Raw genomic sequence first — 26,353 nt, forward strand, 5'->3', positions numbered from 1 at the left:
GTTTTATCCACTATCGACTCATTTTTGACTATCTATAACCATCTGCTAATGGACACCTTACCCACCCACTTTTAAAATGCTATGACTCTGTCATCTGCACGCTCCAGTCAGTCCCAGGCACCCCTCCAGCTCGAAGTAGCTCCCTCTTCCCATTCCAATCACTCATTTTTAGCCTGAGAACTAAGATTGGGGGTTCAGGGAGCCTTACAAGATAGCACAACTACACAAGCAAAACAAGAGGACTTCGATATGGTTTTTATCACGGTGCGACGGGAGAGACTAAGGCCCAGAAAGGGGAAGGAACTTACTCGCTCAAAATCACAAAGCAGCGGTGGCAAAGCTGAGACCAAACCCAGCTAAATCCAGCACAGTCACAACAAGCCTACCCTGCAGGACACCCACGCTGAGCAGGCACCGCACTCAGGACAGCACAGGGAGGGGCAGGGCCGGCTGCCTCCCGCCTAAGCCTCGCCACAGCCCTGCTGTGGTAGGTGGCAGTTTTCAACGTTGCCATTTTTTTTTAAATGAGGAAGCAGAGGCCAAGAAAAGTTGATGAGCTACAAAAGGCACACTGGCTGGATTTCAAACCCCATGTTCTTAACCTCTACCCCACCCTGGGACCCCTAACACCTGCCTCAAGGGGGCCGTGGCGAGGTCTGAATGAATGCAGGCAAAGGGTTTCCAGTGCTCACTGGCCACAGCGCAGGGCCACCGCGACCGCTGTCTGTCCACTGTTGGTTGAGTGAACCAATGGGCACTCACCCGAGCTTCACCACCTCACCCTCCTGCCTTGCCCTCCGGCCACCCAGTGGGAGCGATCTCCCTCTGGGTCTGCACGTGCAGCAACAACTGTCCATCCACACCACAGAGCCGACAAGGCCTAGGCATTTCATTGGTTCAGGGTCATGAGAGCCATGGAGGGGTCTGGGCATCACCTTCAGGAAACAACTACACCAACCAGTACCCTGCAGTGTGCCTCTCAACATTCGTCATTCTATGTTATTGATCCTTGGAGAAGAAATGTGTAAAGACCAGAACGCAGAGAAGCTTCAAGCTCTCTTTGGCTCCTCCGCACTCCCACCTCAGCCCCTCCCGAGAGGCGACCACCGCTGTCGGCAAGACCCGTGTCCTTCCAGACCTCGGTCTGTGTGTTCGCACAGACGGAGACACAGTTTTATTTTGTGGCTTAAAAACAAGTCAATGCAATCAAACTCTGTAAGTCATTCTGCAGCATCTTTTCTTCACTGAACGCATCCTAGAGGTATTTTCATGGCGGTACGAATGGGTCTCCCTCAGCAGTTTAAACTCCCACAAAGCATTCTAAAGCACTCTTTCCCAAAACGATCGCCCACGACCCACAGAAGAAAACATATTACCCTTCACTCTTGAGATGTTTTCTATTCTGCTCTACTCCATTTTACAAAATCCTGATTGCAACCTGCGGAATCGGATTTCGTGAGCGGCTGCGGGTCGCAGTCTGAAATACAGATGCTGTTGAAAGGTCTGTATTTACACAATCCGCTGGTGGTGATTCAACTTGTGTCCAAGTTTTCCTTCTGCAAACAACGCTGTGCAAACATCCTCATACAGCTCTCCTGGTGCACATGCGTGAGCACTGCTTGCGGCTAGACAACAAGTGGAACTGCTGGACCAAAACATATTCCAATTTTTTTAATAGGCAAAGGATTTGAAAATATACAAATGGCTAATAAGCACATGAAAAAATGCTCAACATCTTTAGTCATTAAGAAATGCAAACCAATACCACTGTGAGACACCATGCCATACCTCTTGGATGGCTACAATAAAAAAGGCAGACTGTTAATAACGAGTGTTGGTGAGGGTGTGGAGAAATAACAGCCCTCATACACTGCTGATCAGAGCGTAAAATGGGGCAGCCACTCTGGAAAAGAGTTCGTTCCTCAAAACATTCAATATAGTGTTACCACAGGACCCAGCAATTCCACTTCCAAGTTTATATGTAGACAGAAATGAAAACGTATGTCCACATAAAAGCTCCCATACAAATAAATGTTCATAACAATGTTACTCCTGACAGCCAGAACAGCAGAAACCACACAGATGTCACAAACCGATGAATGGACAGACACAGGTGGCCCGTGCACACACTGGACCACCGTCAGCCACAGAAAGGAATGAGACACCGACACAGGCTGCGACGTGGGTCCCCCTCACAAGGACAACACGCTGTGAGAGCCCGTGTACATGGGACATCCAGGACAGGAAATTCCACAGGCAGAAAGTAGACTGTGTGGTTGCCCAGAACTGAGGTGGGGAGCAGGGAGGAATGGGGAGTGTGATGGGCTGAATGGTGGGCTTCCCCAAAATGCATGCCGAAACCCTCCCCTCCTGTGTGAGGGGATTAGGAGCAGATGAGGCCATGAAGGGGAGCCCTCCTGAACGGGATGAGTGCCCTTGCAAGGGATGGGAGAGCTTGCTTCCTCTCTCCACTCTCTTCCACGTGAGGACGCAAGGAAAAGTCAGCAGTCTCCAGCCCAGATAAGGGTCTCACCAGAAACTGACCATTCTGCACCCTGATCTTGGACTTCCAACCTCTGGAACAATGAGAAATAAATTTCTGCTGTCTGCTAAGTCACACAATCTGTGGTTTGTTTGTTTGTTTTTTACAGCAGTCCAAGCTGACTAAGACAGGGAGCAACTGCTAATGGGCATATTTTTGGGATGATGACAATATTCTAAAATTAAATTATGGTGATGGTTGCACAATTGTAAAAATACTGAAAAATCACTAAATAATTTTAAATGAATAAACTTTACGGCATATAAACTATATTTCAGTAAAGCTATTAAAAACCCCACAGGCACGTTTTTGAAGTTAACAGATGCCAAACTGTGTTCCACAAAGACTGTGCCAGCTGACACTCTATCTGCACTATTTCCGTGACTACAAAGCAGCATTTCACTACGAAACACGGGACTTACACAGTATTTGTCTTTTCAGACAGAGACTGAGCAAAATTGACGCATTCAACAAGTATTTGTTGAGCCTCTACTATGTCCCAGACATGGTCCTGGGTCTAAAGACACAGTGGGCCATAATCCAGGCGCGCCCCCGCCCTCCGAGTTCACACACGGGTGAGGGTGGCAGTGCCCCCTCCCACCTCACAGTCTCGCGGCACCCCGATCCCAGGTCAGCCGTCACCGGAAATTCCATCCCACCAGCCCCTTTCTCAACCTCCTTCTACAAAAGTCCATGATGGCACCTTTGGACTGCTAGAGAACCAACTGTGTACAAACTTTTAGGCAAGTACAAACTTATCAGAAAACATTTATTTTTCTGGTCTGCCCCTACGCAGACTGCAAGCCCTTAGTGGCCAGGTAATGGAGGGACCTTCAGATGAACAAGCTGGGCCCAGGCCTCAGGGAGCTCTCAGTCAGGGACAGGCAGAAGCCTGGGCGAGAAACCAAAGCGATGGGCCCGGGGTGGTGGGTCCAGAGGAAACCGTGCACCCCGGTAGCAATACAAGAAAAACAGCCAACACGGAATGCACTCCCGGTAGCTGCCAGGCTACATACAGTTTCCATTCATCTACACAGACACCCCGATAGAATAGGTATGATCAGATTAACAGCTACACAGATAAAATCACCAAAGAGAAACTGAGGCTCAGAAGGGTTAAGTAAATTACCCAAGCAAGACACGAGTAACTGGCTGAAGCAGGATTCAGATCCAGTCATGTGAGTACAAAGCCCAGGCTCTTTCCACACCCCTGGGCGGGGCTTACTACAGGGCCTCAGAGTAGGTAAGTGAAGTTCCTGGGGCCGGGATTTGGGCCTAAATCTCACTGGGCAGGAGAGTACTGGGGCACCCACAGTTGATAAGGTTTAGAGACAATGACATACACTAACCTAATTACCTCAACAACAGTCTAAGAACAAACTGGACTCCAGCTCAGTCTCTAAAACTGGGGCTCGGAAACCACCAAGCAGAGGAGTGCTCACATTAGCAGACGAGGAGGTGGTTTTATTCTATGGACTTTTCTCTTCCACTGTGACCACCTACTGGAGAACCGATCTCTCTGGATATTTCTGCCGGTCTTTAGCGGCCAGTTCAAGTACCAGCAGTTATGTAAAGTCCTCCCAGAATCCTCTCAGAACAGGTGCTGGTCAGAAGGCAGGAAGGGGTACCGAGAGCCAGGCTTTGGAGTCAGGAGGCCTCGACTAAATCCTGGCTCGATCGTACGCTTTCTGTGGATCCCAGACCTGCTCACTTCCCATCTCTGAGCCGCAGTGTCCTGACCTATACAAAGGGGGTGATAGTGTCAAAAGACAGCTGTTTATTCAGTGACTTACAAATAGTTACTGAGCCCCACTTATGAGCCAGATATCAGGTTAGGAACCAGGGTTACGAAGATGATCAAAACGCAGCCCCTGCTCTCAAACAGGTCGGAGTCTAATCTGGGAGATGTGTACAGCACACCTGCGCTGTCCAGGTCAGCAGCCATCAGCCACAGCCACAGGGAGCTACGGAGCACCCGATTCGATTAATCCACGCTGAGAAGTACGGCAAGAGGAAAATACATACCAGACTTCAGAGACTCGATACGGTTAAAAAAAAAAAAAAAAGAATGCAAAATAATTTATTATTAATAATTTTTGTGGTTTACAAGTTAGAATGATAATACATGGAAATATTAAATTAAATAGATTATTAAAGTTAATTTCACCTGTTTCTTTTTATTTTTTTTTAATTTGCCTACTAGGAAGTTTTAAATTACATATGAGGCTCAAGTTCTATTTCTGCTGGACAGCGCTGGCTGGTCAGTGAAACTCCGCAAGGTGAGGAAGGCCTGAGGCAGGGTCAGTGACAGATGGGGGGATGGGGTGGCTGGAGGAGTACAGAGGGCCCGGGTGGGGGTGGGGGCATGCCAGTGAAGTCTTCCTCACTGTGACATCTAAACTGAGACCTGAAAAACAACAGGCATTAATAAGGCAAAGGGGTGTAGTGAGGGCCGCCCAGGCAGCAAGACCAGCGAGGGCACAGGCCGAGCAGTGAGAAAAAAACAAGACAAGCTCGTTCACAACAAAGAGTTGGGCGGCCAGGCAGAGCGGAGAGCCTGGGGAGGAGAGAGAGGAGGGAGAGGGAGGCCGAGGGAGGCGATGAGGTAGACGGGGCCAGCGTAGGAAGGACCGGGAAGCCGTGTTAGAGCGTTTCATACTGAGCGGAGAAAGGAGCCAGGGAGGGTGTGGAGAAGGCGAATGAGAGAGTCATTGCCAGGAACGCCCACAGCCCCTGGGTCCTGCAAAGTCCAGGAGAGGAGGGAAGGGAGAATACCTGATGACCTGCTGAGTTGCTACCCTGGGTCAGACACTGGGCTTAACCTGTTTATGCTTACCCACTTTACAGATGAAAACTGGGCTCAGAGGGTAAGTGACTTATCCAAGGTCACAAGACTGTTGAGTGACAGCATTTGGATGGAAACCCAGCTAGGTCTGGCCAACTGGCACTGAGAGTGGAAAAGCAATCTGAGAGATAAGGGACTTTATCACCCAGATTGCTTTGGTAATGGTAATGAGAACCATGAACACACAAAGCAGCAAACTGATGATCAGATTTACATTTTAAAAAGAATTTACTAGTCCAAATGACAACATATGGAAATAGTGCGTTAATATTAGAGATGTGAAAGAAAAAAAAGAGGACAATCTGGGTGAGAGGTCATACCACAATATATGGGGCAGCGGCAGTGAGATAAAAAGTCAGGATGAACTACCACAGGACCCAATCAGGCAGGAGCTGCAAAGGGCCTTGCTCTGCCTTGTACACAGTAAATTCACAATAAACAAAGTAACTCTTTGTCCAGGTTTGCTCACTATAGGACTTGTTTCTGCCTATGGTCCAGGCATAAATATTGACTGTGACCATTTCACTCTTCAGGGCGTCCTGGTTTGCACAACAAATAATATGGTTACCCTTTCAGTTAAGGTCTGCTGTCCGGGAGCAGCAGCCTGTCCCTAGCAGACCTGGACAAACACTACACGGTCTCAGCCAGGCTCTCCTCTGCATCCTTCTACCCATGCTGTCCAGGAGTCCTGGACACCCAAAGGGTCCCAGCCCTGGAGCCATGCAAGGCTCTGTCAGGCCATCCCATCAGCAGAGACCCTGGCCCCACCAGCAATGTGGACTCCGACAGCCTCTTGGAACAGGTCCATTGGGAGGCCACTCCTGGTCAGTATTCCCTAACTTATATTACTATTGATGATGATATGATGATGATGATGGTGACAGCAACACAACCATTTTCTAGGCACTGATTATGTGCCAGGCACTACACTTGCCAAGCAAATGGCTGGACAAGCATCTTCTCCTTTAATCCTCACCCCAACTCGGTGGGGTGGCTTTTCCACCAGCCCCACTTCACAGGTGAGAAAGTAAGTTAAGCCATTCTACAAAAGTCACACAGCTAGTTAGTTTAAAGGTCTGGATCTGAATCCAAACCTGTTCAACTCCAGCCAAGGTTCTTAATCACGACGGTCCATTGCCTGTCTCATAGCCACTATGTGACCCCCATACGCAGTCTGGACAGAGCAACTACACTCCCCATACTGAAAGCAAACCCTGAAACCAGAATGAACCATCAAGTACCCTCACGGTCCTGACCCTCAACCAGCTCCCACTAATGGTCACACGCCAAGAGGTCCCCCTCTTCCCGCTCTTTTAGAAAATCCCTTACCTGTCCCTCACATCCTCTTCAAAGAATGTCCCAAAACAGGAAAGGCGAGTGTGGTGCGGGTCAGGACGCCCAGCCCTCCACACTCAATATCAGCTGGTGGGTTCCCAAAGAGACCCCCCGCTAAAAATCCCAACCCGCACACCTGCTTCTGTCCGGAAACCCTCAAACACCCTCAAGAACCCCAACTCTCCGTTGGAGCGAACTACCATCAGCCGGAACCCCGTGCTCGTTACCACGAACCCCCAAAACCCGGGCCACACCTGCAGCCGCTGAGCGTCCCGGGGAGGGTGACGTCCTCTTCCAACACCGAGTCCATCACGGACACAGAGGAGGTGGTGGCATTAGTGTGGGTGGTGCAGGCACCACTGGATCCCCCTGCGGTAGCGACCCGCCCGACTCGCCAGGTCCCCGCCCCCTCCAATGCAGCTCTCGTTGGAACTCTGGCGGCGCCGCTGGAATTCAAACCGCAGCCGCCGCCATCTTTCCCGGCGCTTCTTCCTACGGAAATGAGGCGGGGTCATTGAGAGGTGTGCAGTGAAGCCCGCAGGCCGGGACCCGAAGCCAGGTTGGGAATCGCGGGTGGGCGCCATCTTAACTAAGGGCAGAACACCCGCCCTTGGGCCAGCGAGGCTAGGGAAAGACAGTCTAGTGGCCATATTTGGTGAGGGCAGTCAAGCCGAGGCCGGGAAGGCTCCATCTTTGTTGAGGGCTAAGGCTGGCCAAGGTCCGTTATTTTAAGCGGGAGTTTGGGGGTCTGGCCACTTACGGACCCTCAGAGTTCATAAATTGCTCTATGCTTTCCAGGATAATGACCACGAACATTACAATCTATTCTTCCAAAAGACTTGCTTCGCTTTGGCTTGAAATTCACCAGATAATCCTATGCTGTCTCCCTTTAGAAAAATCCTTACCTGTAGAACCCCAACTCCAGTAGTTATTTGCACACTTAATTTAAAACAAGCTCATTCCTATGAGCCAAGTGGTCAGCAACACTTCTTCTCCAGACTCTCCTAGTGATTCTTTTTTACCTTTAGGTCTCAAATGCACTTAACATCCAGTAAACTGAGGCCGGGAGAGACAAAACGACTCTCCCGAAGTCATACGCAGTAAGCCTGTGAACTGGAGCCAGGCCTGGGGCGCCAGCCAGCCGCGTCGCGACTCTGCAAAATCCCGCTGCCTTTCCTAAAGCACAGAGCCATCACCAAACATCTGGGTAACTGGGGCGGAGCTTGGCCAGAGGACCCAAACTTCGTCTCCCCATCTCAAGGTTGCTCTACTGTCCTCTACAGGGTGTCAGAAGAGTCCTGCATGAAAATAACTTGAAAAGATGGGTAAGTGGGTTGATGGTGACTTTTCCTCTAAGCATGTACAAGTCCACCCTCGGTCTCAGTTTTTTCATTCTTCAATTTAAGTGTTACTTTCCAGAAGAGGCCTTCTCTAATCCTCTAACCTAAATCAAGCCCTTTCTTGTTTTTCCTCTGTGGCATTTACCACATTCTTCAAGTATAGACGTGTGTGTGTGTGTGTGTGTGTGTGTGTGGTGTGTGTGTGTGTGTGTGTGTGTGTGTGTTTGGTTGTTTGTTTTTAATGTAGGCCTCTTGGAAGCTCCATGAGAACAGAGACTGTATTCTGAACTGTTTGCTGTTACATCCCCAACACATATCAGTGCCTGCCACCCAACAGGTGTTTAAAAATATATGTTGAATGATTCAATCAATCTGGAAAATGGGGCTAAAACCTATCCTGCAAGGATGTGAGGATGACCTAAGATACCTATAATAGCTCAGTCAAAGAGTTATCCCAACCCTGGCTGGTGTAGCTCAGTGGATTGAGCGCAGGCTGCCAACCAAAGCATCGCAGGTTCAATTCCCAGTCAGGGCACATGCCTGGGTTGCAGGCCATAGTCCCCCAGCAACCGCACATTGATGTTTCTCTCTCTCTCTTTCTCCCTCCCTCCCCTCTCTAATAATAAATAAATAAAATCTTTAAAAATATATGTGCAATTTGATTTTTTTAAAAAAAGTTATCCCATATTCACACTCTCTCTCCCCTCTGTGTATGTGTGTATCCCTGTGTTCTTGAGGCCTATACAACTTGCCCCCGTGCCTGTCCCTCTTCCTTTTCCAGATCTTCAACCGCCCCCAGAATCAGCAATAAAATAACACCCTGAAAGACAGAGTGGGCAGGAACCCGCTGGCTCCAGGGAAGGCGCAGTGCTTGAAGCCCCGGAGCCAACAGTTCTTGACAGTGCTAACTGCAGCCGGTGAGATCTGAGTGTGTCCAAAAGCAGGGAGCTGCTTCTGCCACTGACTCTCTGAGATGTTTGGCCAACCACTCCTCTGCGCTGGGCCTCAGTTTCTACATCTGTAAAATAAGAGGGTCGGACTGGATGGATGTCTCAGGACCTCACAGCTCTGAAGGCTATTTCTCGGTGTTTTTTTCAATGCTACTGACACACAGCCAACTCTATGCTGGTGAGGGAGGCTGGGTTATAAAGTCATCACTTCTCAAATGAAGGAACTAACTTTCCATCCAGCAGATGAAACCCTTGAGAAAGGAAACAAGGAAGAAGTCTAACCTTCCGGAGTAGGTCTACCATTACCCCCATGTCACTTACAGATGAGAATACTGAGGTACCGAAAGAGGTAAAAATAACTTTCTCAAGGTCTCACAGCTGGTAAGTGGCAGAGCTGGGATTTGAGCTCCCATCTCGCTAAACTCCAAAGCACTAGTTGTTTCAGGCAGCCTGTCTTCCCTGCTTGTTTCTTTTTCTCCACTTTAGAATTTACAGTTAAGAGATGATATCTACATCCAGACAACAGTATTTCATGGGTGTGTTCAGCAGACTCCTTGGGCAACTGCTTCGAGGTGGCCCTGAGGTGAATCTTAATGAGGACAGTCTAAAGGCGGCCCGGGAGTCTAGGCACCTGAATTCTGGCGCCGAGAGTCCTCTCACATCCTGTGACCTGCAGTCTCTTCCCCTCGCCTCTCCTTGGTTTTCCCACGTGTAAAGCAGGGCAGACAATGCTGAGCTCACACAGCTGCATTATCCAATTAGATACTTTGGAAACTATGAAGAAATAAGAGCCTGTGAGGCATTCTCTCTATAATTAATCCAGTGCCCCTTTCAAAAAAATTGGATCCTGTGTTAAACCCTTTAGCGACCCTGGGAACTGAAAATAGAATCAATCGTACAAAGGATAGGCTATTTGGGAAGTTGTTTTTCCTGTTTTCATGGTCAGGGACAAAGCCCTTTGCCCCATCTCTGTCTCACCACGGCCTTCCTTTCTGCCAAGCCTAGCGCTGACGTCACTCTCACCAGCTGTCTGGGCTATCTGGCGCCGTCTCTTTGACAGCAGCCACCCAGCCACAAAGCTGGCATTATTATTTCCTTAGGCAAGGTCATATCCAATGGCTGTGAGGAAGTCGCTCGCAGCCAGATGTTTCTCATTAGGGTACAACCCTCCTGAAGTCTTAGCAGCTCAGTTATCTCATCAAGACACATCGGCTGCCACCACTAGCAGCAGGAATATGTTTTAATAGGATAAATACGCACAGATTGCTACTTTGCATTATTTCATATTGTCCTCATAGCTCTGTGAAGTGGATTAGAATTGTTGCCCTGCTCTACAAATGAGGAAACTGAGGCTCAGAGAGAGGAGAGATTGGCCAAAGACAACCTTTTCCCTTTCTCTCTTTTTTGACTTTTCATTTACAAAGAACTGCAGACAGAAAAAAAAAAAGTTGCGAAAAATTCCCTGTATTGTCGTCACCCAGCGTCCTAAAATATTAACACCTTACATAACCATAGCACAATTGGCAAAAATAAGAAATCACACTGATACAGTATGACCTACTACAGACCTTGCTGGAATGTAATGAGTTTTCCCATGGGTGCCCCTTTCCCAGCCTACTGCATGTAGTGGTCCTGTCTCCTTAGGTCCGCTAATCGGTGACAGGCCCTTTGTCTTTGTCTCTTTCTTTCATGACATTGACACTTTACAAAAGTTCTTGCCAGTTATTTGATGGAATGTTTCTTAGTGTGTGTCCATGTGATGTTTCCTTATGGTTCCATGGAGATTATGCTCTTTGGGCAAGAAGAACACAAAAGCGATGCTGTGCCTTTCTCGGCTTATCGGGGGCAGATGATGTTAAGATGTCTCACTAACTGGTGGTATTAGCTCTAATCTCTTGACTAAGGTGGTATCTGCCAAGATTCTTCCTGGTAAAATTACTATTTTCCTATAATTAATAGGAGTCTTGGGGGTGACAGTTGAGACTATGTAAATGTCTTGTCTTGAATCAAACTTTCACCCATTAATTTTATCATCTATTGATAATTCTTACCCAAAACAACTACTACAATGGTATTTCCCAGTTGGTGATTTCCGATTTTTATCATGCCTTCTATATCTATTCGTTGGAATGCTAATATAAGGAAGAGATTTCTCTTCTCCCCCATTTATTCAGTCGTTTATTTCAATCCACATGAATTTGTGGATATTTGCTTTATTTTATGGGTTATAATCTATTACTACCACGATTTCTTGTGTTATACATTTGTCCTAGATTTGGCCAAGTCGCTCTCTGAATACACAGATGTGTCAAGATTCAAAGCCAGGCCTGCCTGGTCTCAAGGTCAGCACCTCTTCTAGCACACCACCCTGCCCCTTTGCTCTGAAGAACCCTTCCCAGCAGGCCTTGCCCAGTTCCCAGGGAGCGCCCACAGTCTCCTCCTCTGCAGGCTGGTGACTAGGCCAGTGCTGCCTTCTAGGCCCAACATCTAGCCCCAGGCTATGCACTTAATAGGGCTCAAGGCCAGTTTGTCGAATTAACTCAAAGCCCTGACTTTTCTCAAGATGGGGAGAGGAGTGAGAAATGTCCCCTATCAAAGGGAACAACATGAGTATTATTGGGCTAGACGGGGTCACTGGCATCAGCACGGTATCATCTTAGACCTGCCAGGTTACCTTTCTGGGCTTACTTTCTTATCTGTAAACTCACTGGACAGCGACATCAATGCTCCTTCACCACTGACGTTCCGTGAATAACTGATAGGACCTTTTCTGTGTGCCACACACTGTGTTAGGGCTTGACAGTCCCTCCTCACAAGAACCCTATAAAACAGGGACCGATTTTGCTCCACTTGACAGCTGACAAAATGGAGGCTCAGAGAGGGCAGGGATTTGCCTGGCCACACAGCAGCTAAGTGGTGGAGCTGGGAGTTGAACCCGGACTTCAGTCCAGTGCCTGTGTTCTTCATCACCACGCCATAGTGCCTTTCACTGAGCCACTGCTACCCTGCCTTCAGTAAGCTGGTCAAAATGCATATACGTAGTTGTAAATCAAAGTAAAACGTCTTAAATACTTTCTTGTTACAAGAAAAATAACAGTAAGACTCCAGGGACACACAAAGGAGAGACTGAGTCAGTCTGACTGAGGGGATGGGGAAGGTGTGTGAGAGGCAAGATCTGTGTCCTGCGGAGGCCGGACAGAAACCTGCGTGCACCAGGTGGGCACCAGCGCCTCACCTTTTAAGGCCAGCGGAAGTAAAACAAAATCCCTGTTTAATGTAACGCCATTTACAAAGCCCGCGTCACATTCTTCATCCCTCGATGGTCTCTCACAATTCAGAGACGAGTTCCTTCATGGGTGAGGAAACGGAAGCTCAAGAGGAATGAACTGATTTTCTCAAAACCATACAGCCATTTAGTGACAGAATAAAATGGGGCCCTCAAGTACTTAATCCTCCCAAATCTGGCAATTCTGAACTTTTTAAAATTTATAGAAGGTCTGGATGCATTCCAAATCAAGATCTCCCTGCCCAGCCCTGGTTGGGGAGCTCAATTAGTTAGGGCATCATCCTGATACTCCAAGGTTGCGGGTTTGATCCCTGGTCAGGGCACATACAAGAATCAACCAAAGAATGCATAAATAAGTGGAACAACAAATCTCTCTCTCTCGCTCTCTCTCTCATCAGTAAAAATGGAAAATGATCTCATTGCCTAAATCGATCATCCACAGTACCATGGCCAGATCCCCATACATCTAAACACGGAGGCAGAATATGAGAGAGTCAATTCATTGGGGAAACTCTCCAGGGTATCAGGAAGAGCTTTTCAGCACCCTTCCCAGCTGCACATTTGAATATGTAAACCAACAGTAGCTGTAGGCAAAGAAAGGTGATTGAATTAAGCAACTCTCTGGACCTTTTGTAGATTAAAAAAAAAAAAAAGCATCAATGTCTTGATTATGACTTGCAGGAGAGGGTAGTCAAGTTGCCTTTCGTCACTTCCTAGGGAAGGACCACAAGGAAGTGGCAGCAGCACTTACTTCCTCAAAGGGATGGATGGGAGGCTCTTTGCCCTTGCATGTGCCTTCCCCCCGTGTGACAGGCCACCAGCGCGCGGCACAGGTTGTGTGCCCTGCGTGAGAACGCCTGGCCAGAGGATGGGTGGAGGCTGAAGTCTAGTCCATGCTCTGCTTCCCAAGCCAAGTGTGTTCCAAAGAAGGGGAATATTTTTCTAACTCAGCCAAAGGAACTCTGTCCTAGTGGTTCTTATAGACTATAAGAATAGTTTTCCTTCCCCCTTTCTCCCTAATTCCCAGAGTTCCCCCAACCATGGTTTCAGAGAAAATTCTGGGACCCTGTCTGGATAGCTGCCCAACCTCTGGACTCCAGAACACCCCGGGCTTATCTCTTTTATCGCACTCACCCAGCTCTCTAACTGTTAACTCGACTATCTCCACTATTGGGCTATGAGCTTCTTGAGAGCAGGACTTTTAAATCAATTTCATTCAGATACAATTTACATACAGTACAATGCATCCATTTTAAGTATGCATTCTGATGAGTCTGGGTAAATTTATCTATCCATGTAAACACCACCACCATCAAAATGTAGAATAGTGGTCTCCAGAGAACCTTCCGGGATGATGGAAATACTCTAAATCGGCACTATCCTATAGAGTTGAACCCAAGAGATGCGATTGAGGAACTGAATTTTTTAAAATTTTATCTTAATTAAATTTAAATAGCCGTATGAGGCTAGTGTCTACTGTGCCGGCACAGATATGGAACATGCCCATGACCCCACACGTTTCCTTGTGACCCAGTCCCAGGCAGTCCGCCTTCCACCTGAGCAAACCACCGATCTCCTTTCGGTGGTCAAAGACTGATCTTTTCTAGAGTCTCACACACCTGGAATTGTCCAGTGGGTGCTCTTCGGTGTCCGGCTTCTTGTGAGAGCGGGACATTTTCATTCTGTATCCTAGGCTCTCTATTACAGTGCCTGGCAGATGCTAGGTGTTTAAAACACGTTGGTGAAAGAAGGAACTAATCCATCTTAATCGGAATTAATGATCCCATCCCAAACACTCTTTTCTCCCCACCTAGTAGAATACAAGAGGAAACGGCCCCTCACAGAGAACGTTTAGGTCTATCTCCTAGAGGTCCCCGTAGAAAACCTGAGACCTCAGCGGGTTCAGCGGCCCGTCCCAGTTTCCTCTGTAAATGGGTGAGAGCACAGACTACGACCTCAGTGTGCAGGCCGTGCTCGCCTCGCTTCACAGCACAGAGGTCCCCCTTGTCCTCGGGCAGTCCGTTCAAGGCCCCCCAGGGGATGCCTGAAACCAGAGATCGTACCAGACTCTATATATACTATGTTTTCTATACATACATATACACCTAATGTATGCACAGTAAGAGATGAACAACAATAGTAATAAAAGAACAATTACAGTGGTGGGCAAAAGTAGGTTTACAGTCCAAATACAAATAAATGGTATAACAATAAATAATAATACAAGAATAAACTTTTTTACATCCTCACAGCTGTAAACGGACATTTGCCAGCTCCCTGTATGACAAAATACTGTAACAGAAGATGCGAATATTCCCTCTCTCTGCCGCTCTCTCTCTCTCTCACAACCGAGGCGGGTACTAAGTGACTAGCGGGCAGAAACATTTCCAGCGAGGATGTGCTGGACAAAGGGCTAATTCACATCTGGGGCGGGACAGAACAGCATGGTATGCGATTTCATCACCACTCAGAACAGCACAGCATTTAACACTCATGAATTGTTTATTTCTGGAATATTCCATTTAATATTTTCATGCTACGGTCGACCGCAGGTAACCGAAACCACAGATGAGGGGGCACTGCTGTGCCCACTCCCCACCCACCCCCCCAGGCAGACATGGCAACTCTCGTGACGCCCGCGGGACCACAGGAATGCCTACGAGATGCCGTGCTGCCCACCCCGGCCTCCTGTGGATGCCATGCGGCCTCAGACCGCCCCTGAACACACCCAAGCAGCAGCAGTTCAACTTAGAAGTGCATCTCATTTCATTCCGAATGTACCTAAAACTTAGGAGTGGCCTTATTCCAATACTTGTCAGAAAACAAGCCCCCGGTACCTGATCCAATTCTCCACTCACTGCATTTTTCTAAAGCTTTTATTGAAGATCTTGTAAATAAAAGGCAGAGTAGAAAGGAATTATCCTTCATATAGAAGGGGCATGTGCCGGGGTGCTTCACATATAAGATTTCATCTATCCTCAGTGCAACCCTAAGAGGTCGGCACCGTGATTCTGTTACAGGGATGGGCAGTAAGTAGCACTAGGAGCCATGCATTAACTCGCACACAGTCTTGCGGTCGTAAAGCCTGCACTGGAATCCGTATCCCTCTGCTTCCAAAGCTGATACTCTCTGTACTGCAAGCGAGTGTTTTTTAGAGCTCAGGCAAAGAAGTTTTCTTTCTGTTACTCCAGGATGCACCCTGTAATTAGATAGTAATAGCGAAGTAATCTGTGCCATGGGTTGCTGGGAAACTCAGCTCAGTTACTTAGGTGCCAATTGCTGATGTAACCTGTAGCCTGGGGTTGCTGGTGCACTTCTGCCTCCCGTTTGGTGTACTTGACTGATACTTTAACCCTTAAGTAAATGCTTTGATGATCTACTTTAATACAACAAGGTTTAATACAGCAACAGATTATAAGTCGACGAAGTTAATTCTGTACCCAGGACCAATACCTGACAACATTGCTGCCTTTTCATTTTCACTATAGGAAATTCAAAAACGTCACTGTTGTCAAACTCTGCCCCTTGCTACAGAATTAGAAGTTCTCTCCATTTCACAAGATTCCTTTGGGGATTAATGGCCCGTTGGAGTCTATATAATTTGCTTAATTACCCCAAAATAATTATCTCGACTAAACAATCTTAATAGACAACCATTAATGTCTTTATCTTTGTCTGGAAGAATCTCATCTCTTGGTAAAAAAATAGCTTCCTCAAACGAAGCTAGATCATCCCTGAGCTATGGTGATAAAAGATAACAATGGCCCATTTAGAAAATGGTTGGGGAAAATTGTAAAGCTGAACTATAGCCTGTTGGCTCTGAAGCTACTGAAAATAAAGGCAGGAAGGAGAGGGCGCCAAAAGTATCCGCATAGCAGACTTCCTACCCCGTCAGCACATGCCACAGAGTTTGAGGCTACGCGATCCAGTCTGGGCGCCATCTCCCTGCCCTGGAGGAATGAGCTTCATCAGCACCATTCCACAGAGGGAAGTTTTATGCTGCTTGTTCCTAGGGTCGCTCAAAAACATCCCTACTTACAAGTGACTTTGGTGCTGCCCAGTATATTTGTTTTCTGTGTTAGGATTGCTCTAATTCACAGCCTGCAAACGGCAGTACATGTCTTTGCCACATTTACCAGTGAAAAACTACCATACAGCATGTTCAATCACTCATTCATTCCATAATATGTATTGAGCTCTTTTAGGTACCGGGGCCTCTGCTTGGCCATGCGATGAAAAGATGAAGACAGTCCCAGCCCTCAAACTGGACAGATAACTTAATAGTAGAGAGTCTCTTTTCCTCCCCCTGCTTCTTCCTCATCTTTTCTTCATCATCATCATCTTTATCATGAATGAATGTTGGATTTTTTCCCCTGCATATACAGACCTGATTATCATATGATTTTTCTTTTTCAATCTGTGTGAATTACATTGATTGATTTTCAAATACTACGCCAATCTTGCATTCACGGGATAAACCCCAGACAGTCATGAAGTACTATCTTTTTTATATGTTGTTATATTTAATTAGCTTAATTTTCTAATATATCCTATTATTGGGTGACTGTTCTATGTCAATTAGGTCTAGTTGGTGACAATGTTGTTCGGGTGTTCTATGTTTTTACTGATATTCTGTCTACTTGTTCCATACGTTAGTGGGAGGGGGTTGCAGTCTCCAGCTATAATTGTGGATTGGCCTATTTCTCTTTTCAGTACTAACAATTTTTGCTTCATGTATTTTGAAGCTCTTATTATTAAGTGCATAAACATTCATGATTGCTATATCCTCCTGATGAATTTTTTTTCCCCATTTTGAAATAAAGGTAGTGGATTTGTTTTGTTTATTTAGTATAGATATCACCAAGTTATGGTATTTCCTTCCAAACATTTTCTATATTTTCCAACATAGTTGAAATTATGTTTTATCTACCAGTTTATATCTTATTAAAATTTTTCACTATGAAATGTCATATATATACCAAAGTATATGTGTGTGTGTAAACACAGAGAGTTTTTTAAAAAATGCAATGGCCATAGCCAGGTGGCTCAGTTGGTTGGAGCATCATCCTGTGCACCAAAAGGTTGTGGGTTCCATCCCCGGTCAGGGCACATATGGGAGGCAACCGATCGATGTTCCTCCCTCACATTGCTGTTTCTCTCACACATTCCTTAGAAAGAACAGCACCGATACCTTTGGAGTCATCTGCACATCACCCTCTTCCTTCCAAAAAAGTTATCTTTGCTTTTGTATTAGTCATTCCTTTATTTTTCTTTAGTTTCCCCACATATGTATGTGCTTTTAAATAACATATTCCATTTCCCATTTTTGACCATTACATAAAAGAAATTATATTGTATATATTCTTTGACTTGTTTTACTCAACATTATGTTTTTGAGATTCATCTGTATTGATGTATACATTTGTAATTCATTCATTTTTTGACTACTGCATAAAATTATGTTCAAAGGACATGGGTAGATCATAACTTATACATTCTCCTCCTGACAGACAATTGGGGTGTTTCCAATTATTATTTTGCTGTAACAAATGATGCTTCAATGAAGAATTTGAAACGTGGGCCCTGGTGTACATACAGAAGAGTTTCTCTAAACTATTGATATATACCAGAAGTAGGATTGCATGCACATGTTTAAAATGTCCTGTTTTTCTTCACTTTGACTCTGTTTTTAATCATTCTTCCTTATTCTTTTTTTTTAGGGTGTGCTAGTAAGGGAGGGAGAAAGGAATGGAAAGAAACATCAATGTGAGAGAGAAACACAGATCAATTGCCTCCCATATGTGCCCTGACTGGCAATCAAAACTGCAACCCAGGCGTGTGCCCTGACCAGAATCAAACCCACAACCCTTCGCTTTGAGGAACAACACCGACCCAGCTGAGCCCCACCAGTCTGGGCCTTCCTTATTCTTTTTAATGACTGTGTTATCTCAACAAGTGGATGCACTAAGCCACACAACATAACAGCACACGCTCTGTTGTTGAACACCTAGAGTCTGTCTCTCTCTTTTTGAACTTTATATAGAACTTTGGGAAAAAATGTCACTTTTCGCCCAGCAGTCTCTGCTTTTTAGGTCATTTCATTATGAGGCATTCCCAGAAGCGGATTTCTTGAATCGAGGCTGAACTGATTTTTATTCAGTGGGAGGGTTTTTATTGCTGAAATACACAGAGTAATCCCCATCCAGTTAGTTGTCAGTCCTTTGGGATTATAGATCCTTTGGAAACTGTGATTAAGGTTATGGACCGTTCTCCAGACACACACACACACACACACACACACAAATTGTTTGTATTCACAAACCAACGTACAATTTCAACAGTTTCTCAGACCCCCTGATGCCCGTTTGCTGACATCTCTATTAAATTAAAAATATTGTCTTATCTACTGAATATGATTTCTCATAATACTCTGCCAAATAAGTTCACACAGCAACTCTTGTATCTGTCAAGTACCTTTGTTTTAAACCACCACTTCCTGAGCACGAGTGCCAGCACTGTGCCAGACACTAGAGGCAGGGGAACAAATGCCCCTGGCTTCAAGGAATCCAGAGTCTACTGGGGAAGACATGCAATAACAAGTATTTACAATAAAATATGTGCAATAAGAGAAGTATTCATTGGACAAAATGGAGATACGAATTACAGATTGATGAGCTTTTTTTTTTTAATCAGGGGGTTGCAAAGAATGAAGAAACATTCTCCCGAATGTTACGGATAGAAGAAGCAGCAGCAGCAAAGGGAGAGAAACATCACATAACCTGGCATAGATAGGAAACTACCCACGTTTAACATGACCGGGCTAGAGTGTGGTCGTGAGCAGGACGGGACAAGGCTCTTCCTCACTTGGGCCCGCGACTAGGAAAAACAACGCTGACCTGTAGGACCTCAGCAGCTGGGCTGATAACACAAAGGAAACCACAAAAGAAGATTTCCCTCCAAATACTTCCTTTATTGCCCAAACCTACTCTTCCTGCATACAATGAAAACATTTGGACTGTTTTGTTCTGCAGCTATCTGAAATTCGGCGTTCAACACACAACGTTTAAAACCTACCTATTGGTACAAACTGGCAACTCATTTTAAATTTAACATCGCCCAATGGCTTTCATTTTGCAAACGGAAGTATTAGGAAGCCTATACAATGGTTATGACAATTTCTTCATCAATTTGCCTTGAAAAATTACCATAAATTATGACTTAACATTCACTGAGAATGTTGCTTTTCAGCCCATCAGTTAACACTCCTGCTACTATCATCTCAGGAAAAACATTTGGTTATTTTGAATTTAACTCAACTTTTTAAGTGTAACGAAGCATACTTGTTACTTTGAAGTTACTGGTTTAATTCTAGTGAAGCATGTGTAATTTTTAAAAACACTCATACTTCTGTGGAAAATGAATGCAACCAATTTTGATAATGCAATCTAGTAAATGTCTTTATTTGATCGACTTTCACCAAAAGTATGACTTACAATGCTTGTGTAGAAGTAATATTTTTCCTCTTGCTGTGGTAAATTTTTAGAATAATTTACTTTCTCTTGAAATTTTAATTCGCTTAGGTTTCTGCCATGCTTATTTTTCTGTTTTCTTAAAATAATACCCCATTCACGCACATCATAGATCTACATGCATAGAACCCTATGTATAAATTATAATGTGGGATTATGAATTAATAAAACTTGTTTTCTTGTATGACTAGAAAAGAAAAACAGAGTTTTAAAGTTTAAATATCAACAACTGACATTGAATAAACCAGTTGCCGTTTACAAAGCTGTCAGCACAAAGAAACACCTTCGTTTTTCTTCTTTTCAAAGTACCTTTTGGGTCTCCAAATGGCATCCCATTAAACACCACTGACCTTTGTCAAATAGGGATCTTCAAGGTCACCTTAAAATAACAAAAAGATGTACTCTCATTACCAGTTATCTCATCGACTCATAGGACATGGTTGTGGCTCTTCAAATTTATACCAACAAAAGGGAATGTTTTACATGAATGAAAAAGGAATCCAAAAGGAGCGAGTTTTTTCTATAACATTTCCATGGAAACCCCAGTGGATCTGAGAGGACAAGCAAGAGCGCAAACAGGAATGTGTGTCAATATATGTTTTTTCCTCAGGGTGCTTTGTTTTTGTTTTGTTCTAACGGGGGAATCTTCCTCATGTGGCACTTTATTCCCAAGTGGAAAACATTCTTTAAAGGAAATTCTTAAAACATAACGCATAGTCAACAAATGAAGCATTCGGGATTTCACCATGTGGTTGGAAAAGAATGATCTGTGACACATATCTAAAGACTTCCAACCGCTCTGACCACGTAAAAAACAACGAATCTGCAATAGGTACAAATTATATACATTTATTTTTAATAATTTTAAATAACACTCTTGTATAAATTCTTTTATATATTCAAATCATACACAAATTTAGAAATGCATCATGAAGCCTAGTACAGCATAGGTATGAGAACACATTTTTAAAATTTGTGTTAGAATTTTAGTGACATAAATACAAGTTTAATGTTTCAGAAACATTCCCTAATTGCTTGGGCTGAAATTTAATGTATTACAGAGTGCTTGTGCCTAGCATTAAAATTTAACTTTAAATCATTTAGCTTTTGCATTAACGTAAGTCTGCAGCCCTGGGCTCACATTCTAGGGCTGCCGTTGCAGTTACTGCACATTAAGACAGGTTCCCAACTGCCTCTGGAAAAGCATCACTCAGCCACTGACATTTTAATGATCCATAACCTTTAGTCCATTTGATATTACATGACTTCTTCAAATAAATCGGTGTGTTCTTCCTGCATTTCCCCTTGGCATAGTCACTGATTAGAGGGTAAACAGAAAACTTGCATTAACCTTCCATTATTACTCCCCTCCACACACCAAACTCTTTAGCTTCCAAACTCCTTACTCTCAAGACCATAACAGACCAAAGGTTCTTCGTGGATGAGACCAGAAACGCTTTCCTTACTCTAACAGGCTACACTGGGTTGCTTTTTACTTCTCAGAACTTTTGTCAGGGAGCTTTCCTTAAGATGTGTAAATTCAGCTCCTATCCGTATACTTCAAAATGTATGAACCAGGGGATGTTCATTACAAGGGTGTTATGTTCACCACATGTCCTACAAAAAAAAAAAATAGGGAACTAAGGTAAGTAAGAACCCAATCCCAGTTGAGGCAGTCAGGAGGAAGTACTGTTGTTGAGCTTTCTGCCTCCAAAATGACCAGCTCGGCTGACCAAAATGAGCCCGGGGGTGAGTAAATGTTGTTTCAATTGTCAATTTTCCTGGGAATATGGGGCTAGAAAGTAGCCATGTAATTTGATGCTTCTACAAATTCTCTCCTTCCCCCAAAACATTCTCTCCTCCATTCCCTGCCCTGTTCTCCTCTCTTAAAAGTCAGGTATCCCCAAGAGTAACACATTAAGCCCATAGGACCTTAGCATAAATGAGGTTTAGTTTTTATTATCATTTTTCTCTATAACTGGGGAAATTCCATTAGTAGAGGTAGGAAGGGGAAAATAAGAGAGGACAGACATAATTAATATCACTACCTAGGGCATCTAACTGTCAGAAATGCTTAAGTGCTTGCTAAAAGGAATTAATGATGATGAGAGTATCATTTAATAGCAGTATCTGTCATTTATCAATAAGATTCATACCAGTCTTATTTGAAAATAAACACATTTCTAATCTCTAGACCAAAAGGTCTGATATTAGTCTTTGTACAGGACTGATGGGATACTTGTGCTGAACGCCCTCATCCATGGGATCGTGCTTTAGAGCAGTGACTGTTTTTATAACGCACGCCACGCTCGTTTTCTAGTCTGATTTTGCTGGTAGACCACTTCATGATTAAATTTTAAAGCAATATTATTTCCACCAGAAAAGAGCGGGGGCATGAAATAAAATTTTAAATGTTTAAGTCCTTAATTTTTTCCATTGGGAAAAAGTAAAAACATGATCCAGGACTGTTCAGAAGTATTTAAAGGTCAATATTCTTTGTGATTCAATGTTTGCAATACCTTCTAAGATCTGTTTCAAGGAATCTCTATCTGGCCAGAAACTGGATTATTTGGCTTTGGCTCTTATACCCCAATAAACACTCCTTTCTCTATTGGGTCAGCTTCTGTTAATCAAATGTTTATTTCTCGCCACCCCTAATCCCCGGCTTTGAGGGGGCAGGTATGCCACTTTGCACAATTCCTTAAAACTGTGCAGTGCACATCATATGCACACATGCGGCAGCCACTGGGGAAAGCAGGTTTTCTGTCCCTGCTGGGAAGGATTGGGTCACTTGAATGGAGCATGAACTGATATTTTTATATCCCCAATTCCAGCTTCAGAGAGTAATCTTCTTGTGTTCTCTCCACAAAATCCTTCATAGCCGTATGGCCTGAATGGTACCTTGTCCTTAAAAAACTAGAAACATTTACAGATGGGACTCCTCTTCTCAGCTTTCTTGTGTCTGTGGCTAAGCAATCTCTGCATTAGCATGTAGTTGAAATAACATGTGCTTCAGAGTTAGGAGTCCTAATTCCAAGCCTAATAATGACACATTGTGTAGCCTCAAACAAGACATTTAACCTCATCTATGAAATAGGGACAGCAATTACTTCCTCAGGGGGCTGTGGTGAGGAACAAAAGAAACACATATGGGAAGATGCTTTGCAACCTGCAAAGGCCTAGAGAAATATTAACTTATTTTAATGTAATGTAACATAATGTAATCTCTACTGTCATGAGCAATGGCCAAATATCCGAAGCACCTCGGGTTACCAGAAGTAGATTATCCGCCTGCACATCCTCCGGAGCATCATCTCCAAACCCTGAGAACAACTTCGTGGTCTCCTACAGAGGGGCGGCCAAATTCCGGGTTTCCTCTGGGGAAATTGGCCAAGTTGCCAACTTAGATTTCCTAGGTCTAATAAGTCTTTACTCTTTTTCTAACCACTTGACAGTTTGCTGTTCTAATAAATATCTATCGTTGTCTTCTGGCTGCTTTTCCTGACTTCTTTAATCTACAATCTGTCAATATCAAAATAGATGAGCAATAGTAGATGGCCTCAGGAAAACAACTGCGCCTAACAACAAGGACTAACCATACGCACGCAACTACAGTGCCACCCCTAACTGGACAAGAAGACAGGCGGACTGTAGCACTGCAGAGAGACGGTGCACACCTCATGGCACAGGAGTGACGAACGATGTTCCGATGCAGGAGATTTCTGGGGGGAGGGCACAGAAATATTTCACAGGCATGAAAACCGGATGCCAAGTGATAGGATGGCTTTTCTTTCAGAACTAAAATATTTCTAATTCCTTTGGAAGACCATCTTTTACATTAAAAAAAATTTTAATGAGGATATGTTCTACATTAATCTATATAAAATATAGAGAGTGGCTAATGTCTAATTAGGTGAGTATCTTGGAGAGTACAGCCTGTGGCCCCACTTACCAATCCCCGACTTCAAAATCTATTGCTTGAATCTCTAATAAGTCAAAGAACAAACTCTACATTTAGAATGAGAAAGGGAAAGAAAGATTAGAAACATTCAACCTCATAAATTTCAACAATGTCCAAAGAGGGACTAAAAATGACTGATGCTCACCAGAGTCCCAGCTCTAGCAATACTGCCATCTATTTTACATTATTTTAAACAATCCCCGTATTTTCTTTTTATGCCATTAACTTCTGTACAAATACATTCTAGATGATAAAATATGACATGATTTTTTTACAAATAGATACAAAGACAATGCTGACCAGGTATGCTACATTAACTATATACACCTTATTTCTCTAGAAGCAGGAATATTTTTTTATTTTTAGATAATTTATCATTTACACTGAGACCCTAAGGAGGACTGTATCAGCTTCCTGCTCCTAGGTGTTGCCTTCCCGTCTGTACCATTAGCTTATTCTGTGCTTTAATGCTTTCACTGAGCAAGACTTCCAGAAGGAAAAATCAAGCCCTCCTAAAGGCCTTCTTGGGACTTTTCTGCTCCTGTTCTAGAAACAATCAAGGCTGTTTATTGAGGTACAGCCCAGACATCAGCTTTTCCTCACTGATGTCTTATTTAGTACAGAAAAATGAATCCCATCCCTGACCCTCTTTTAAAAAATGTTTCAGGAATGGAGATGAAGTCTTCCGGCAGTCCTCTCCCCCTCCACATCCGTCATCCTGTTTCCGCTGGTCGAGTGAACACTCCCAAGGAGTCCATTTGGAGGTCAAAGTGGATTAGGGTTGCACTATGGAGTTCAGCCTTTCTATCCTCCCATGTGGTTTTGTACAAAAATATACTTTACGTCAAGTCCCTTATTGACAGTGACTACTTCAGATCTTCGTGGGAAAACTAAAAGTAATAGGCTAAGTGCATTATGAATCTGTACCTGGAAACTCCAATGCACTATATGCCTTTGCTCTCTCAGCAGATCCTACCCAGGCTCTGTCTGGCCCGGGGTCCGACGCTGTCTTAGCAAGCATGTGGTCTAGCAATCCAGGAGAACAGTTCTGGCTCCTTAGGCTTTGTAGTTATGCATGGGTGTCGTCAGGGTGAGTTGCCCATTGGGAGCCACTTCATTGCCATCATCTTCCAACAATCCCGACACGTCTGCATTGGGAATGCTGTCGTGGTAGCTGCTGAAACTGATATTGTCTTCTTTGAGCTCGATGGTCCAAAAGGGGGCATTGAGTTTCCGGTTTTGGTACTCCCGGTACATATAGACAGCCCCCACAAATCCCATTAGCAGCACCACCACAATGATGATGACAGTCAAGATGATGATGTTAAATTGGGTCCACGATACATCAGCTAAAGCTGAAGTGCTGTTTTCAGCAGAGCTTACTGAAAAGATAGCTTGCAGGGTTGTGGGGGTAAGTGTACTATTTATAACAGGGGTGGGCACTGATGTGGTCAAAGAGGCATTGGGAACCAAAATGGTAGAACCTTCAGGTGTTGGAACAATAACTTCTGAAAATAAAAACAGAGAATGAAATGTAAAAGACAAAATTATCTAGTTTTAAGAAACAATAAAAGAAATACATGGGAGTGGAAGTTGATATGGCATGTTGACATGATATTCTGCTTCAAGGTCATGCAAGTTAAAAATAATTTTAAGAGAAATATCGTGAAAAGAATCAGGGTCTAGAAAACCTGATTATTATATCCATGGCTGTTATTCAAAATATATAATATCTATATTAAAATCTTTGGAAAAATTCTAATGTTGGAATTTTCCATCCTTCTTTACTGTTGGATAGAGCCAAACAAATTCCTGCAGAGGCAATAAATATGTCACTACTGACTTCTAAATCACTTGGTTAAAAGTGACAGGGATAGATGACAATTGGACTAAAATAAGTTCAGCATGTCTGATGGCATTTCATAAGGGCAAACTTCTATTCAAAGGAGGCCAAAACAAAATAGAAAAACAATTGTATTTCTAGTTACTTCTAGATAACACAATTTAGATGTCCAAAATTGATGTCAGTCAAGAGAGAAAAAAGACTGCTTTTAATTTCATATGTAGTAATTCTTCCTTTGTGTAGATTACAGCTACAATTCACATACTATGCTTTGCACTTCCAATGCAGCATAGCTCAGTGGAAATACCAAAGGCTCTGGAATTAAGTGGAACTGTGTGGTTATGGATAAGTCAGTTAATTTTTTAAAAACTGAGGTTCCTCATCTATAAATGGGAATAATAATATATGCTTTGCAAAGTTCTTGGGAAGAATTAAATGAGATAACATACTATGTAACATTGTTATATTTAATGTTTATAGTGCTTGGCACATAGTAGTCATCATTCAAGGAAGTGATCGCTTTTGTCATTATAGTTAATCACCATAATCAGCTACATCAATCTATCCTAAAGAGAGGCATGTTTTACATTATTTAATAACTAATAAGAAAAATCATCAGAGTCCTGACAGCTAAGTACATACAAGATATGCCTCCAAGTGGGAAAGAGAACTGAGTGACAGGACACCTAGGCTGGCGATCAGGTTCAACCTGAGGCTTTTAG

General features: G+C 44.1%; 2 protein-coding genes across 4 annotated transcripts in view; both read right to left on the reverse strand.

Annotated features, from left to right (window-relative positions):
• Nucleotides 1–7,201, reverse strand: part of CDK5RAP2 (CDK5 regulatory subunit associated protein 2) — a 167,576-nt gene extending 160,375 nt beyond the window's left edge. For all 3 annotated transcript variants that reach the window (XM_045840755.1, XM_045840756.1, XM_045840757.1), the window contains exon 1: nucleotides 6,977–7,201. In XM_045840755.1, the coding sequence (XP_045696711.1) occupies nucleotides 6,977–7,032 (56 nt within the window). In that variant the 5' untranslated portion in view covers nucleotides 7,033–7,201. The remainder of the gene's footprint in view (nucleotides 1–6,976) is intronic.
• Nucleotides 7,202–20,655: 13,454 nt separating this feature from the next.
• Nucleotides 20,656–26,353, reverse strand: part of MEGF9 (multiple EGF like domains 9) — an 89,906-nt gene continuing 84,208 nt past the window's right edge. The window contains exon 6 of the mRNA XM_045840257.1: nucleotides 20,656–25,296. Coding sequence (XP_045696213.1) covers nucleotides 24,845–25,296 — 452 coding nt within the window. The 3' untranslated portion in view covers nucleotides 20,656–24,844. The remainder of the gene's footprint in view (nucleotides 25,297–26,353) is intronic.

Source organism: Phyllostomus hastatus, unplaced genomic scaffold (assembly GCF_019186645.2).
Source record: "Phyllostomus hastatus isolate PE091 unplaced genomic scaffold, TTU_PhHast_1.1 phas_contig_34, whole genome shotgun sequence".
In the NCBI taxonomy this organism is placed as follows: Eukaryota; Metazoa; Chordata; class Mammalia; order Chiroptera; family Phyllostomidae; genus Phyllostomus; species Phyllostomus hastatus.